This window comes from Aptenodytes patagonicus, chromosome 10, assembly GCF_965638725.1.
Source record: "Aptenodytes patagonicus chromosome 10, bAptPat1.pri.cur, whole genome shotgun sequence".
Classification (NCBI taxonomy): Eukaryota; Metazoa; Chordata; class Aves; order Sphenisciformes; family Spheniscidae; genus Aptenodytes; species Aptenodytes patagonicus.
Window position 1 is genome coordinate 14,073,871 of NC_134958.1, and position 15,029 is coordinate 14,088,899.

The 15,029-nt window shown below is 57.1% G+C and overlaps 1 protein-coding gene across 1 annotated transcript; it reads left to right on the top strand.

Moving 5' to 3' along the window:
- The first annotated feature begins 3,359 nt into the window (after nucleotides 1–3,359).
- On the top strand, nucleotides 3,360–13,908 carry NOX5 (NADPH oxidase 5). The gene is made up of 15 exons (XM_076348712.1): nucleotides 3,360–3,479; nucleotides 4,016–4,166; nucleotides 5,028–5,238; nucleotides 5,723–5,957; nucleotides 6,365–6,518; nucleotides 7,396–7,571; nucleotides 7,934–8,116; nucleotides 8,871–9,003; nucleotides 10,302–10,444; nucleotides 11,855–11,899; nucleotides 12,244–12,368; nucleotides 12,784–12,868; nucleotides 13,061–13,160; nucleotides 13,318–13,484; nucleotides 13,777–13,908. The coding sequence occupies exons 1-15, from the start codon at nucleotides 3,360–3,362 to the stop codon at nucleotides 13,906–13,908; spliced, it is 2,160 nt and encodes a 719-aa protein (XP_076204827.1).
- Nucleotides 13,909–15,029: the final 1,121 nt, after the last annotated feature.

Here is a 15,029-nt window from a genome sequence, read left to right on the forward strand (position 1 = left end):
TCAGATGTCTGAATATAATATATTATTTTCTTTTTGTAGCAGCCTGACCACAATTTATTAAGTCATATTAGCAAATTTAAGTTATCTTTTATTTTAGATATCTACAGTAAGTTTGTATAGTAGAAATACTCCGAGTATAAAGGGGGGCTTGTGTCTGTAGGATCCAGCACATACTTGAAGATGATTTATATTTTACTCTCCCCTTTCCCTAGTAAATGGTTTCATGGCCTTGGATTGCCACAGTTTTAAAGTGAATTTATCTGGATTGTGAATTGGCAGTTTTAGCTCAGTTCAGAATTTGTGCTTGGTTTCTGCTGGATCCCAGCGGGGAAAGCTGCAACTTCATGTAAAATACGCACGGTTGAGAAGAAATACTGCTGCACTGGGAAATAGGGAGAGTAACCCCCTTGAAGCTGTATTACTTTGCAGTGAAGCTCAGTAGCGTGCAGTGGCTACAGCACCTATTTCTCAGCTCTTAGTTGGGTTAGAATAGCTACATCTGTTTTTGTGTACTTTCTTAAAATCTGCTTACTGTAATACTGTTTCAGCACCATTGCAAATTAAAGCCTTATCATGGTTAGGGAAGGAAGCCCTTATGTGAGGAATGACTCAGTCGTGACCCAAGGAGATGCTTTTTGTGTGATGTATTTTGCGTTTTCTGCTACTTTCCATTGTGATACTGAGTCTGGAGGGAAAGGTGCTGACCGCAGGGCCGTGCAGAGGGCTTTCCTATACGTTTTGTCAGACTCTGCTAGCTTCTCCACGTTTCTCCCTGTTCTTTGCAGTCCGATACGTGGGGCGTACATCACTGGGACACTTGGACAGTAAGATAGGAGAGGTGAGGCTGTGGATGCTCCTGACATCAGGTCTGTGTGCAGCACAAGCCTTGGTCCCTGGGCAACGTCTCCATCGGTGTCTGCAGTTCCCGTGGAGCCAGAGGGGGATTTTTGTACAAAGCTCAGCGAACTTTCCAATAAACAAGTAAGTAGGTAGACCAAGGGAGTTTTCCAGCTGGGATCGGCTGCCTCGCTCCGTCGATGAAGCAAAACTCTGCCGCTTAGCGTACAAAACGTCTCCCTGCTTCCCCTGCTTGTTTACTGCCTGGAGCACCCGTGACATCAGCCGGAGTAGTAAAGCAGAAATGGTTTACTACCTGGTTTCTGGTTCTGACATTCCCATGGCAACCTCCTCCCCAATTTAGTCACAGTTTAGTGCCGTACAAGTAGGATTTGTTGAAAAAGGAATAAAGGTTGCAGTATGAAAAAGACACTTCCCCATGTGTTCCTGATGGCCAGTAAATAAGGATTGAAGCACAGGGTGAATACGAGCTCTTTATTGGATTTGGCAGGGCGCGCGCTTCCCAAGGTTAGACTGCTTAATGGCGCAAGAAATCTAAAACAAAGGAAATTAAAAGAATAACATACAGCAGCTGTGATCAGCTACATTTTAAATATCATGCGGCAACAGAAGAACTGGGCTGCAGCTACAGACCTGGTGACAAAACTGGGTGTGACTGTAAGATCAGAGAGATGATAAATTAAAACAGGTGTGAAGCAGGAGAGGGCTCGGGAGGGACCTCCCTGTATGTGAGCAGAAGTTTGTGCCTTGTTTCCAGCTGTATTGCCCAAACTTGCTCTATCGCTGCCTATTCTCCCCAGGAATGCTGTGTCCTTCTGCTGAGACCCCCGTTTTATGTCCCACAGGAGCCATTTGAGAAGGGTGAACAGAAGGGGGTTGGGGTAATGCGGCGCAGGCTGGTTCAGAGTTGTAAAAAGGCTCATTGAATGCAGCGGCTCTGTGTTGATTTTCTCTTGGTTTCCCAAGATAATGAGAGCCTGCGGTAATTTTGGACCTTGTTGGCAAGCTGCTGACAGATCTGACAGAAGCATGGGGGATTCGAAGATGCGGAGGTCTGGAGAAGGAGATGGGGAGGGGGACAGGGACAGGGAGGCAGGGACTGAAGGGGACAGGGCCGAGGAGCAGCCAGGAAAGGAGAGGGACGGGGAGAGAGGGCCGAGTGCCTGTGGGGAGCAAAGTTTCCCATCTCCCTGCTCTGGTTTTGTTTGCAAAGGGAAACCCCAGAGCATCTTGCTGCTGCCACCCTCCTTTCGTCCTAGCACAACAGAGGAGCAGCACCTCCCGTTGCTGGGAGCTGGAAGGGTCTGGGAATGGTTCACTCTGTAAAACCGAGCTCTCGAAAGTTAGGGAAATCCTAGGATTAAGGTGTGGGTGTAAGAAGAAGTTCAGCCTCGCTGAGCACATGCTGTGAAACATGTCGGGCTGCGCGATGCTGCTCACGCTCGGGTGATTAAAGGGACCCGGGCAGCCCCGGGACTTGCACTCGATGTACCTGGTTAACCTGACGGACGAGCTACAGAGGCTTGAGAGCAGGAGATGAAAGAGCAGGAGAGTGCGCAGGACTGCCAGGGAGCGAAGCAGGAAGCCTTCCTTCCTCTGCAGCCCCTTTGGGTCTGAGCCGTGAGCTCTGTCTCCAGGAGAGGAGTGGGCACACGAAGCCGGGCCATGGGCTGACCCCCCCTAAGGATGCTCTGCTCCCGCGGTGGCCGGCAGGCCGTGATGGCCCTGTGAGCCCTGTGGTCCTCATGCAGCATAGGCAGCTGCAGATTTTTTTTGGGGGAGGCGTTATTTCTCTCTTTTGGCCAACAGCTGCACAGCCCCTGTGGGGATGTCTGCTCCTGCAAGGGCAAAGCAAGACCAGGGAGGTGCCAAATGCTTCGCAGGGGCAGCCCGACTCCTCTCTCTGCAAATGCATTAGCTCTTATCATCTTGTGTGTTGGTGCTTGGTAATTCAGGTCCATAAAAGCAACCTAGAGTCTCACACGGGGCGTGCAGGCACAGGGTGGCTCAAACAGCTGCATCTTTTGACTTGCCTTGGGAGGAAAGGTCAAGAAGGAAGGAGTTACCCCTTATTAGTACTAATGTCACCTCCAGCACCGTCGCAGTGGTGATCAGTATCGTGGCAGGTGCAACTAGGACTCAGCAGCTCACTTCTTCGGTACATGGAAATTGGGGGTTGCGTGTGATGCAGCACCCACATGCTCCTCAGACGTGTGTCATTGCCACAGCCATTGTGGCTGCTGGAGTCCCGGCTCACCCCAGGGTGGTGGCACAGCTGCTGCGGGACCCATTTCGGGGCCAGGAGTGAGGGATGCTTCATCCTGCCCTAGAGAGCTGGGCAGAGAGCAGCCACCCCTTTGCTCTGCAGCACGAGGCTGCAGGGAGTCTGTGGGTGGTGAAAGCATGGCAGGAACAGTAAAAAAGCAGATTTGGAAGGCTACAGGGGGTTACTAGGGGCTGCTGCCCATCCTGCGCTGTGCCCTCCTGCAGGTTCCTGCACCATGAGCACAGCCGAGGATGCCGAGTGGCTGCGGTGGGTGACAAAGCAATTTGGGAGCATCGCGGGGGAGGACAAAGAAATCGACTTGGAAGAGTTCAAAACCGCTCTCCAAGTGAAGGAGGTGAGTGCTCCCGCCGGGGGCTGGGGCGCAGGGTCCCTTCCTCCGGGCAGCACTGGCAGCCTGACAACAAGCTGTGGTCTCTTATTGTACTTAGAGAAAATTAAGCTTAAAAAGAGTTGTATGACGTTGCGTGAGGGAGGAAGAGAGAAACCTAGCAGTACTCTGCAGCAAGCAGGAGTGGAAAACATGGATTAACCATCTGCAATGCAAAATCGATTGGATATCAACAGTCTGTCTTTGAACACGCTTGGCTATTCCCAGCAAATATTCTCTCCCAGCTGCCTACCGCCCCATCCTGTCCTGGGTCCCCAGGGCTCCCTCCCTGACCTGGGCAGCCCCTCCGACTGCGGTGCCAATACACCCCTGCAAAAAAGCAGCCTTCATTCCTCCCTCCTGTTTTTGGGCCATCCCTATGACTTTCAGCTTTGCCGGGCAATTCCCATTGCTGGCAGTGAGAACTTTGTTTGTAGCATCAGGATTCGGCCGGTGAAGAGCATCCCACCGCCGTGTGAGAGCCTTTGTCCCCCTCTCTGCAGTCCTTCTTCGCCGAGAGGTTCTTCGCGCTGTTCGACTCGGACGGGAGCGGGACCATTAGTTTGGAGGAGCTGCTGAAAGCCCTGAGCCTGCTCGTACACGGGAACGAGACAGACAAGCTGAGATTCCTCTTCCAAGTTTATGACGTGGATGGTAAGATGAAAAATAGATGAATTTGTATTTTTTTGAACCAAGTTGTGATTTTCAAGGCAGCACGGCTCTCTTCCGAGCATCCAAGTGTGGGCATCACCGCTTGGCTTCAGTACTGGTGTCACGTCCCCTCTTAGGTTAAGCACAGCTGGGTAACAGGCTAGGTGGGTCTTCACTGCTGGATCTTCATTAAAGGTAAGCATCTATCTGGTATAACATCACTGCCTTCATCCCGTGATGAAAGCATCAAAAATCCATCTGAAAGCCAGCAATTAAACTGGCCACACGTCAGGATTTCCCATGAAGCGCTTTCACCCTCGGCCGTGGAGAGGAGCAGTCTCCGCTCCACTCAAATATCAACTCTCAATCCCGTTGATATTTGTGAATCCCAGCATGTTCTCTTCTTCCTCCATCAGCTGGGAAAGCTGGAAAATACAAAAGCAAAGCTCTTCTTGAGCTGCTTTTCCTGCTCTGACCCGCTTGGGCATAAAATGCTGGCCGAAGAACTGAGAGCCGAGCCTCTTGCCTATCTGGTTTGCGCTCATGCCTGGCTGCCAGATAAGCGTGTCTGCATCGCTTTGCTAGCACTGAGCTCTGCCAGCCAAATGACAACGCGCCTGCTGCAGGTAAACTGCCGATTAGGTCACCTTTTTTTTAAATCCATGAGTTCACTGATTTATGAACAGTGGCACAGTCCTGCTCTGGCTGGGCACAGTTTCCTCCCAAAAAGCCTGTGTACAAGGAAGGGAGGCAATTTCTGCATTAAAGGTGCAAGATGAAGGTAAAACCATGGGGTTGTCAGGGCGCTATGGCATATCAGGGTCCCTGCTCTGACCCACTGCGGTGCCCGCTCGCCCTGCGCAGGCAGCGGCTCCATCGACCTGGACGAGCTGCGCTTGGTGCTGCGGTGGTGCCTGCGGGAGAGTGCGATAGCCCTGCCCGAGGAGCGTCTGGGAGACCTCACCCTGGCACTCTTCGAGGCTGCTGACAAGGACCACAGCGGCTCCATCACCTTCGAGGAGCTCAAGGAGGAGCTGGAGGGTTTCCCAGAGGTCATGGAGAACCTGACCATCAGGTAGCTGCGTCAGTGGGTCCCTCCGGCAGCCCCGTGGGGCTGCAGTTTTCCTTTGTGAGCACCTTTTTCCTCCTGCATGGAGGAAAAAGCATGGGATTTATGCTCTCCTTAAGGCTCTCGTGGGGTGCTCAGACCACAAGGTGCTTGGCCAGCACGGGGAGCAACTCAGGCGCCTTATGGTGCCAAGCTGGGTGCAGGGCTCGGATGCAGGGATGGGTGCAGGGATGGTGCCAAGCTGGGTGCTGGTTTTGGATGCAGGGAAAGGTGCTAGGATGAGTGCAAGGATGGTGTTGGGATAGGTGCAGTGCTCAGATGCAGGGATGGGTGCAGGGATGGTGTTGGGATGGGTGCAGGCCTTGGGTGCAAGGATGATGCCACACTGGATGCAGGGCTCGGATGCAGGGATGGGTGCCAGCGTGGGTGCAGGACTGCCCCATCTTCCCCCTTTCTCCGGGCAAGGAGCTATCAATGCCTTTGCTCCCAGTGCAGCGAGCTGGCTGAAGCCCCCGCCGCCCGCGGAGAGGAGCCGCCGGCCACGCTACCTGACCCGAGTGTACTGGCACAACCACCGCAGCAAGCTCGCCTGCCTGGGGGGCTACGCCGGCCTCAACCTTCTGCTCTTTGCCCTGGCTGCCCTGCGGCACGCCAGCCTCGGCGGATGGATGACGGTGGCCCGGGGCTGTGGACAGTGCCTGAACTTCAACTGCGCCTTCCTCGCAGTGAGTGCCAGCTCCTGGGCTGCAGGAGGGATTCTGAGCTCACGGGGGGCACGGAGTGATGGTTACCTGGGATATTTACAGTCGTATTTACACTGAGACCTTACCCCTGAGCCAGGAGGTCTTTTAAGGGCAGTAATGGAGCCTGTGGATTTTTGCAGTTGTGGGACCAGGCTGTCTCCTCCTTTAAATAATTACATATAAATAGTGGATTAGGGAGGTTGTGAGGTCTCTGGAACAAGGGTACTCATGGGGTGCAACCTGCAGAGGAGTGCCTCTTGATGCTGTCTGGGCTGACACCCCGTGTCAGCGGGGAGCTGGCTCTGGAGCCCCAGGGGACCAGCCCCTGGCAGGGTCCCCTGGCATCTCCAGTTGCCCCCCCAGCACCTCTGATTGTCCCTCTCCCGGAGGTGCTGATGCTGCGGAGGTGCCTGACCTGGCTGCGAGCTACCCCCATTGCCAAGGTTTTGCCGCTGGACCAGCACGTTTTTTTCCACCAGCTCGTGGGGTACGTGGTGCTGGCGCTGGCAGCCGTTCACACGGGCGCCCACATCGCCAACTTCAGTAAGTAGCAGCTCCCAGGCAGGGGAGGCCCTTCGGCTGCAATGGGTTTATCTTGGGCAACACCTGCTCTAATGCACCCCGTCAACCCTGCGGTGGGTTCCTCCCTTCCAGTCCCTCCGCTAAAGTGGAAAATGCCCCTCGGTGCCGGGGGCACCACCTGCACTGCACTGATGAAAAGTTGCAGGGGCCTGGACCAAGCCCCAAGGGGGAATGCTCGTGTCCCAGGGGGATGCAGGTGTCCCAGGGAGGGGATGCACATGTCCCAGGGGGGATGAACATGCTCCATGGAGGGGATGCACATGTCCTGGGGGGTGCACATGTCCCAGGGAGGGGGATACAAGGCCTGGAGAGGGAGTGCACGTGCCCAGAGGGGCTGAGCGGCTGCAGGCAGGGTGCAGGCAGCCGGTGGGTGCGTGCGGTGCCGCACAGTCTGTGTGCTGTCTGTTATCCCCCTCTAGCGGCTTCCCAGCCAGGCAGCGAAGGGCTCCTGCTCTCCCCCACGCAGCTCCCGAGTGGGGTCTGCACCTCACAGCCCTGCACCACACAGCCCTGCACCCCACGGCCCCCCTCACCCCACGGCAGGGTGCCAGGGCTGCACCCCCCGCTCGGAGACATGAGCAGCACACTGGGGGGGCACGTCCACTTGCACTACCCACCTTCGTGCAAAATGCCCCCGTTGCAACAATGCTGAGCCTGAGAACGGGCTCTGGAAAGGAGAAATGTTGCATTTTTCAAAACGTCCGAGCAAAGCACTTGGGTGCTTCTTAGTTAAAAAAAAAAATTGGCAACAGTTTGGTGGGTGCAGCAGAAATCTGGGTGCACAGAGGGTGGTTGCTGCGGGTGCGCCGCACCCTGTCCTGACTGTGTGTGTGCCCAGGCAGGCTGGCGCGGCAGGACGGGCACCATGCCCTTGCCGAGTACCTTTTGTCGGCACGGCCCGGCGTGGGGGGCCTGGGTGGCACGGCCTCGCAGACGGGGCTGGCACTTCAGGGGCTGCTGGCCGCCATGCTCGCCTTCTCCAGCCCCTGCGTCCGACGGAGCGGCCACTTTGAGGTGGGTCCCGCTGCGGCCCCTTGTGACCTGGAGATCCCCAGCAGTGCCCAAAGCTGCTCTGTCTCAGGGAGCGGGGGACCGGGGTGAGGGTCCGGCGGGTGGATGCCTATCCGGGTGCTGCCCCATGGGTGGGAAAGAGCTCTTGACCAGCGTGGTGCCCCCTGATACCTCCCTTGGATGCCCCCGCCCTCCTCAAATTTGCAGTTTTGGGGTTTCCATGCTTTTCTTCATCATTTGGGCTGCCTTTGCCCGCTGGGATGCACTGGGACGCCCTGGCACAGCCTCGCCATGAAGCACCATTTGACTCCACCGCTTTCGGTTCATGCTCAGCACACCCCTCACCCCCTGCTCCCTGCCCTCAGGTCTTCTACTGGACCCACCTCTCCTACATCTCTGTCTGGACTCTCCTCATCCTCCATGGCCCCCACTTCTGGAAGTGGTTTGTGGTTCCTGGCTGCCTCTTCGTGCTGGAGAAGGTGGTTGGCTTGGCTTGGCGGCGTGCCGGGGGGCTGCGCATCGTGGAGGTCAACCTGCTCCCCTCCAAGGTCTGCGCCCACAGGGATCTCTGTGCCTCTTCCCACCTCCCTCCTGCCCTCCCCCCCCCCCCAGCCCCCTCCTCTTCTGAGAGTGGGAATAAAGATGCTGCGGCTCACAGAAATACCTTTAATATTTGCAAAGCGTTTTCCAGTTTGGGGAAAAGCACTTTGCAAGTGACCACGCTGGTTATTCGACGCAGGGGAAAAGGAGGGACAGTGGGACATGGAAGGGGATGATGGCCCCGATGTGTTGCACAGCGAGCTGGAAGGGGGATGCTCCCCCAGCCATGCGCGGGAGGGACGGGGCGCAATGAATAGCTTGTATTGAAAAGATGTGGGTTTGGGTTGCTTCAGGCTGCGTTGGTGAATGCTTGCAGTAAAAGGTGAAAGCAATTTTTTTGTTTTCAAGTATTTATTTTTAAATTTAGAATTTTGCCTATTTTTCAAGTAAAATCCCTAAACTCACAGAACAACAAAAGACAAAATGAAAACTGCTTTGACTCCTAGTTTCTTCAAAAAAATTGTTGTTCGAGGCCAGCCCTAACTGAGATTTTTGTTTGATAGTGAAGTGGGCAGCGAGTAGGAGAACAAACCCCTTTCTCAGGTCGAAGCTGTAAGTCCGTCTCATGTTGGCTGCTTTTTAAAATGAGAGGCACATACCCGGGTGCTTGTGGGCTGCAGGGAGACCACGCTGGCAGAGACTGACCAGTGTGATGTGCCCGCTGGATGCTCCCAGATTCTCTGGTCCTCCTTTTTCCTCCAGGTAACTCACCTTGTGATTGAGAGACCGCAGTTTTTCCACTACAAGCCTGGCGACTACGTCTACCTGAACATCCCGGCCATTGCCACCTACGAGTGGCACCCTTTCACCATCAGCAGTGCTCCCGAGCAGCAAGGTGATCGCCGATCCTTCACTCATTTTGCATCACGGGGATGTTTTGCATCACCAGGATGTTGTTTTGCATCACACAAGCCCCATCAGGGCAGCTGGATCTCCTCTGAGGGTCGTGCAAGGAGGTGTCCATGCCCATGGAGCAGAGCAGCATGTGTTCACACATACCTCCAACTGTATGAGGTTCAACAAGGCCAAGTGCCGGGTCCTGCACTTCGGCCACAACAACCCCATGCAGCGCTACAGGCTTGGGGAAGAGTGGCTGGAAAGCTGCCTGGCGGAAAAGGACCTGGGGGTGTTGGTCGACAGCCGGCTGAACATGAGCCGGCAGTGTGCCCAGGCGGCCAAGAAGGCCAATGGCATCCTGGCCTGTATCAGAAATAGTGTGGCCAGTAGGAGTAGGGAAGTGATTGTGCCCCTGTACTCGGCCCTGGTGAGGCCGCACCTCGAATACTGTGTTCAGTTTTGGGCCCCTCACTACAAGAAGGACGTTGAGGTGCTGGAGCGTGTCCAGAGAAGGGCAACGAGGCTGGTGAGGGGTCTGGAGCACAAGTCTTATGAGGAGCGGCTGAGGGAACTGGGACTGTTCAGCCTGGAGAAAAGGAGGCTGAGGGGAGACCTCATCGCTCTCTACAACTACCTGAAAGGAGGTTGTAGCGAGGTGGGTGTTGGTCTTTTCTCCGAAGTAACAAGCGATAGGACGAGAGGAAATGGCCTCAAGTTGCGCCAGGGGAGGTTTAGATTGGATGTAAGGAAAAATTTCTTTACTGAAAGAGTGGTGAAACATTGGAACAGGCTGCCCAGGGAAGTGGTGGAGTCCCCATCCCTGGAGGTATTTAAAAGACGTGTAGATGAGGCGCTTAGGGACATGGTTTAGTGGGCCTGGTGGTGTTGGGTTGACGGTTGGACTCGATGATCTTAGAGGTCTTTTCCAACCTCAATGATTCTATGATTCTATGATTCTATGATTCTACCTCAACTCACCTGCCTCCACCTCTGCCTGTACATGTGTTATATACAAACATGTGCTTGGGTTATTTCAAGCAAGGCATGGTGACCAAATGGCACCTGAATGCCCTGCCCAGCTCCACGAGTGCCCAAGGTTTGGCATTTGGGCTTCACCCAGCTGTTAGAGCAAACCCAGTCCCCTGCTGCAAGCCTGGGGCTGACGTGAAGGCCGTCAGCAGGGATTGCTGCCGGGTCCCCGGGGCTGGAGCTGTGCCGTACACAGCCTGCAGTGCTGGGGCTGCAGGGCAGTTCCTTACGTAGGATGCCCACCCACTGCTCCGCTTCATCCTGCAGAGACCCTCTGGCTGCACATCAGGTCGCTGGGCCAGTGGACCAACAAGCTGTACGAATACTTCCAGCAGCCCGAATCACCCAGCCCAGAGCCGAAACCGCTCAGCAGGAGCCTGAGAGAGAAGAGATGCCGGCGCTGGGCGCAGGTTGGTGCCGATGGGGCTCAACTTTCAGCAAACGCAGAGGTTAGAACTTAAAATGCTGCTGGTTGGCAGCCGTTTGCAAGGAGGGGGTGAGGACTCCCCATTGCACCCCCCGAGCAGGAAGGGTGATGGCTTTGCCAGGCTGAGGACCCCCCAGTGTGCCCATGGGTTCCTCAAGCCGATGTCCTTGTCTGGCATGTGCAGAGGGCTCTGCCGTACGGTCTGTCCCTGGCCAGCTCCAAAAAAGCGAAGAAGTGTCGACAGGTCCAGGATGGATGCTGTCTGCTGAGTGGCTCCCGCCGGGGTCACCCCAGTTTTCAGCACCCATGCTGGGTGCTGGGGGTGGTGGTGGTGCGCCTCCCCTGCAAGGTGCTTGTGCAGCCTTGGAGGATTTCGTGTTCCACCCCTCTGCCGAGGCTGTATGACCCTGATGGATGGGGCATCAGATGCCTGCGAGCATCACTGCCAGTGATGCCTTGGCCTTTGGCTTCCAGGAAGGTCTCTGCAGCAGGGCTGACTTGGAAGGGGGGTCTGTGGCCACCGGCAGGGACGGAGCCGTTCAGCTGATGTCATACAAAGCCACCGGTGCTGCTGCCCCAGGAGAGGAGGACCTGCCAGCAGTGGGGGTGAGCACCATCTCCCACCCTTGCCCAGTGCCACCGAGTCTCCCACGCTCCCTGGGGCGCAAAGGCAGAGCCCCTGGTGCCTGGGGGCGGGGAGGGCGGGTCTCTGCTCTCATCAGCACAGCAGCGGCTGGAGGACTAGCCTGGAGAAACAAGGGGAAGCATCACTTCCATCCCAAATGGGCCAAAGCTTGTTGAAAAGCTCTTTTTAAAAGAAACTTCTTAGATGTAAATCGTGGCAATGCCAGGACGCTGAAAGCCATAGTTAGCAGCTTTTATCCCCCAACATGAAAAGCTCTCAGGATATTGATTCTGCCTGGGCTGGAGTCCTTGCAGATAATGAATTTACATGCATCATTTTTCATGAGTTTCTCTCCCTGTCCCTCTTTTGCTCTTATCTGTCCCCTGTTGAGCAGGGGTTCCCCACGCCTGCTCCCACTGCCTGGGCCATCGCGGTCCTTGGAAGCCTCTTGTTCACCCCTGAACTTGTGTGGGGATTTAGATAATTGCCTTTTTAATCAATACTCAAACCAACTACGATCTGGATAACATCATCAGGTGACAGGTTCCTGGTGTTGGACGTTGGTGGGATGTCCCGCCAGAAGCGTGGGCACTGCAATGGGCTTGGCTTGAGGGACGTGGCTGGAAGCGGTGTGTGCAGCCCGGATAAACCCAGCTGGAAAAAACCCACTCAAAAACCAAACCTGGGGAACAAGTGGGTTTAGCATTAGCTGTCATGGAGGGCTTAGGGGTGGGGAGGAGGATGGTCACTGCTCTCTTTACCTTGCAGGTCTCCACTGGGCTGGGCGAGACCCATCGGCTCTGCAGCATCAAGGTGAGGGATGCCTCGGTCCTTCCCTGGCTCCGGTGAGCAGGGCTGTGCTCAGCATCCCCAGGGGGGACCCATGCGTGTGCCCGGCCACCCCACACGTGTCCCTGTGCACGGGTGGTCCTGCTGGGGGCTGAGGCAAACCCTGTGCTGCCAAGAGCTTTGCGTTCCTGCCTGGCCCCGGTCTCTGCCTCTGCTCCCATAAGACTCCCATAAAAGACCCCAAATTCTGCCTGGGCTCCATAAGCCTGCAATGCACCTGTGCACTAACCCTGCTCCCATCCGCAGCCTAAAAGTTGTTTTAGCACCCACAGGCTGCTGGATCTCTCCCCATTTCTCATCTCTCCTAGTGCTACATCGATGGCCCCTATGGGACCCCAACACGGAGGATCTTCACCTCGGAGCATGCCGTGCTCATCGGTGCGGGCATCGGCATCACCCCCTTTGCCTCCATTTTGCAGAGCATCATGTACAGGTTGGTGCCGTAGCAGCAGCTCACGCTGTGGTCACGCCAGCAGACCCCCAATACAAGCTCTGACTCTTTTGGGAGTCAGAAGACGTGATGTATGCCATGGTAGACCTGCCCTCCAACACCTCTGCCTGCGGGATGAGCACCATGGGGCAGCACCCATCATGGCTCCTCCTCAATTGTAACCTCGTGACTCATAACACATGTCCACGAGACCCATAGCTGCGTCCTCCCTCAGTGTCAGGCTTCCCCCTGGGGATTTCTGCTGCAGGAAACCCCCTGGCAGGAGGTTGGCCATGGGCATGCACCAGAGCTGGTGAGGAACAGGTGCTCAGGGTCTCCCTGCAAAGGTCTGCTGGCGTCTGAGGGGTGCGGGCAGTGGGGCAGGCAGGGGCAGGCAGGGCTCTGTCTGCTCGTGCAGGTACCGCCGGCGAAAGCAGAGCTGCCCCAGCTGCCACTACTCGTGGTGCGAGGACCTGCGGGATGAGGAGATGACGCTCAGGAAGGTAGGAGCAGGCGGAGGGGGACGCGGGACCAAGGTTTGCCCTGGTGACAGGGGCAGGAGGGCTGCAGGATTCTGGGGGTGGAGAGGCCACAAGCATCCCTTCCCAGTCCGGGAGGTCTGGGGAGGTGAGTGGCTGGATTTGGTCCCCATGCTGCCTGCCAGCTCCGAAGCAGAGGCTGCTGTGTCCTTCCAGGTTGACTTCATCTGGATAAACCGAGACCAGAAGCACTTTGAGTGGTTCATCAGCCTGCTAACGAAGCTGGAAATGGAGCAGGCTGAGCAGGAGCCGGGAGGTAAGCAGGAGGCAGGGGCCAGCCAGCGCGGCCTGCTGACCTGGGGATGCCCAGCCCTGTGCTTGGCATTGCCCCCAGGAGAGCCCAACCCGACCCGACGGGGCACGGTGTGGGGCTGGACCTCCCGACTGCAGCCAGGCTCCCCTTGAACACCCAGGGCGGTTTTTGGAGATGCACATGTACATGACGTCGGCCCTCAGCAAGAATGACATGAAGGCCATCGGGCTGCAGATGGCCCTGGACCTGCTGGCCGCAAAGGAGCAGAGGGACTCGATCACGGGGCTGCGGACCAGGACCCAGCCCGGCCGCCCGGACTGGAGCAAGGTGAGGGCTGGCCCTGCCCCGCTGCCAAAATCATGGTCATGGGAAGGGAGCCATGTCCCCCGAACCCAGTCTTTTTTGGGGGGACACAACAGGAGAGCCCCATTTCGGAGCGGGAGGATGCACCGGAATATCCAGACCTGGGGAAGCCTCTCCCTCCCGCAAGTGCCGTGGGGGCTCAGGGAGGCTGAGTTGTGCCGAGCAGCAGCTGCCAAAGCAGGCAGGAATCTGGCCATCCCTGGGGCAGGAGCGGGCTGTGCCACCACCTCCTCTTCTCCTTTTGCCTGTGCCCTAGGTGTTTGGGAAGGTGGCGGAGGAGAAGAGAGGGAAAGTCCAAGTCTTCTTCTGTGGCTCGCCGGCACTTGCCAAAGTCATCAGGGCGCACTGTGAGCACTTCGGCTTCCGCTTCTTCAAAGAAAACTTCTAGCCACCAGCCCTTCCCTCCCTGCCTGCCCCTGCCAGCCCTGATGTGGGGTGATGGGCTCCGGTGGCCGGATCCTGCTGCACCGCCCATGTTGGCTCCCGGCTGCTGCTCAGTCAGAGCTGGGGAGGGTGGGATGCACAGCAAGCAAGGGACAGGGAGAGGAATGGGCTGAGCTGGGCCACGGGGCTTTGGGATGGAGGGGACAGGGACTTGGAGCCATTCGGGGTGTCCTGGACCATCTATGCAGGGGTTTTGAGGGGGAAAGGACCAGTGTCCCAGAGCACTTTGGGATGGGGGGGACAGGGTCCTAAAGCACCTTGCAGGGCTTTGGGGTGGAGGGGAGAGGGTCCTGCATCACTTTGCAGAGCTTTGGGATGGAAGGGATGGGGTCCTGCATCACTTTGCAGGGCTTTGGGATGGAGCCCGTTGGGATGGAGAGGACGAGTGTCCTCCATCACCTTGCAGGGCTTTGGTATGGAGGGGACAGGGTCCTGGAGCCCTTTGGGATGGAGGAGATGGGTGTCCCGGAGCACGTTGCAGGGCTCCGGGGTGGCGGGTCCGGCGTCCCGCAGGACCCGGCGGGGCTCTGGGCGGTCGGGCCCCGCCGGCGGAGCGGCGCCCACAGGAGGGCACTGCAGACTCGGCAACCAGGACCGTGCCGGCCGCCCGGGGCCGGGGCTGCGCTGGCCCCGGCCCCTCCGGCCCTCCTGCCCAAGGGCGGACCTGCCGCAGCCCGCTGCCAGCCCGCTGCCCGCCCCGAGCCCGGCCCCGCACCCCGCGGCAGCCCCAGCAGCTCCGGCTGCTCCTTTCCGGAGGGCACCGTACATTTTTCTGCAAAGACAAATAATATGGCAGCCCCCCACCCCGTCCCGTCCCAGCCCTGGTTTGCAGCGCAGAAGGGGTTTTGCCTCTTTTTCCACTAGGAAAACAGATATTTTGGTGGTGCCGAGGGGGCCCAGCACAGCCCACCCGCCTCAGGATGGCTGGTGGGATGGGGCCACTTCCGACACGCTGGACCCCGGAGTGCGGGGATGCCCCCATGCGTGGTCGGCAGCTCTGGCAGCAGCGGTGGCCTGCAGGGACCCATCGCTGTTCAAAATAAATGCTCGTGTGAGGCTGCCTTC

What these genes read in the sequence shown, in the direction of transcription:
- NOX5 (XM_076348712.1), top strand. Translation starts at nt 3,360, where the DNA reads ATGAGCACAGCCGAGGATGCCGAGTGGCTGCGGTGGGTGACAAAGCAA. An exon ending in CCGCTCTCCAAGTGAAGGAG is followed by an intron (nt 3,480 to 4,015) that starts GTGAGTGCTCCC and finishes CCCTCTCTGCAG; the next exon opens with TCCTTCTTCGCCGAGAGGTT. An exon ending in AGGAGATGACGCTCAGGAAG is followed by an intron (nt 12,869 to 13,060) that starts GTAGGAGCAGGC and finishes GTGTCCTTCCAG; the next exon opens with GTTGACTTCATCTGGATAAA.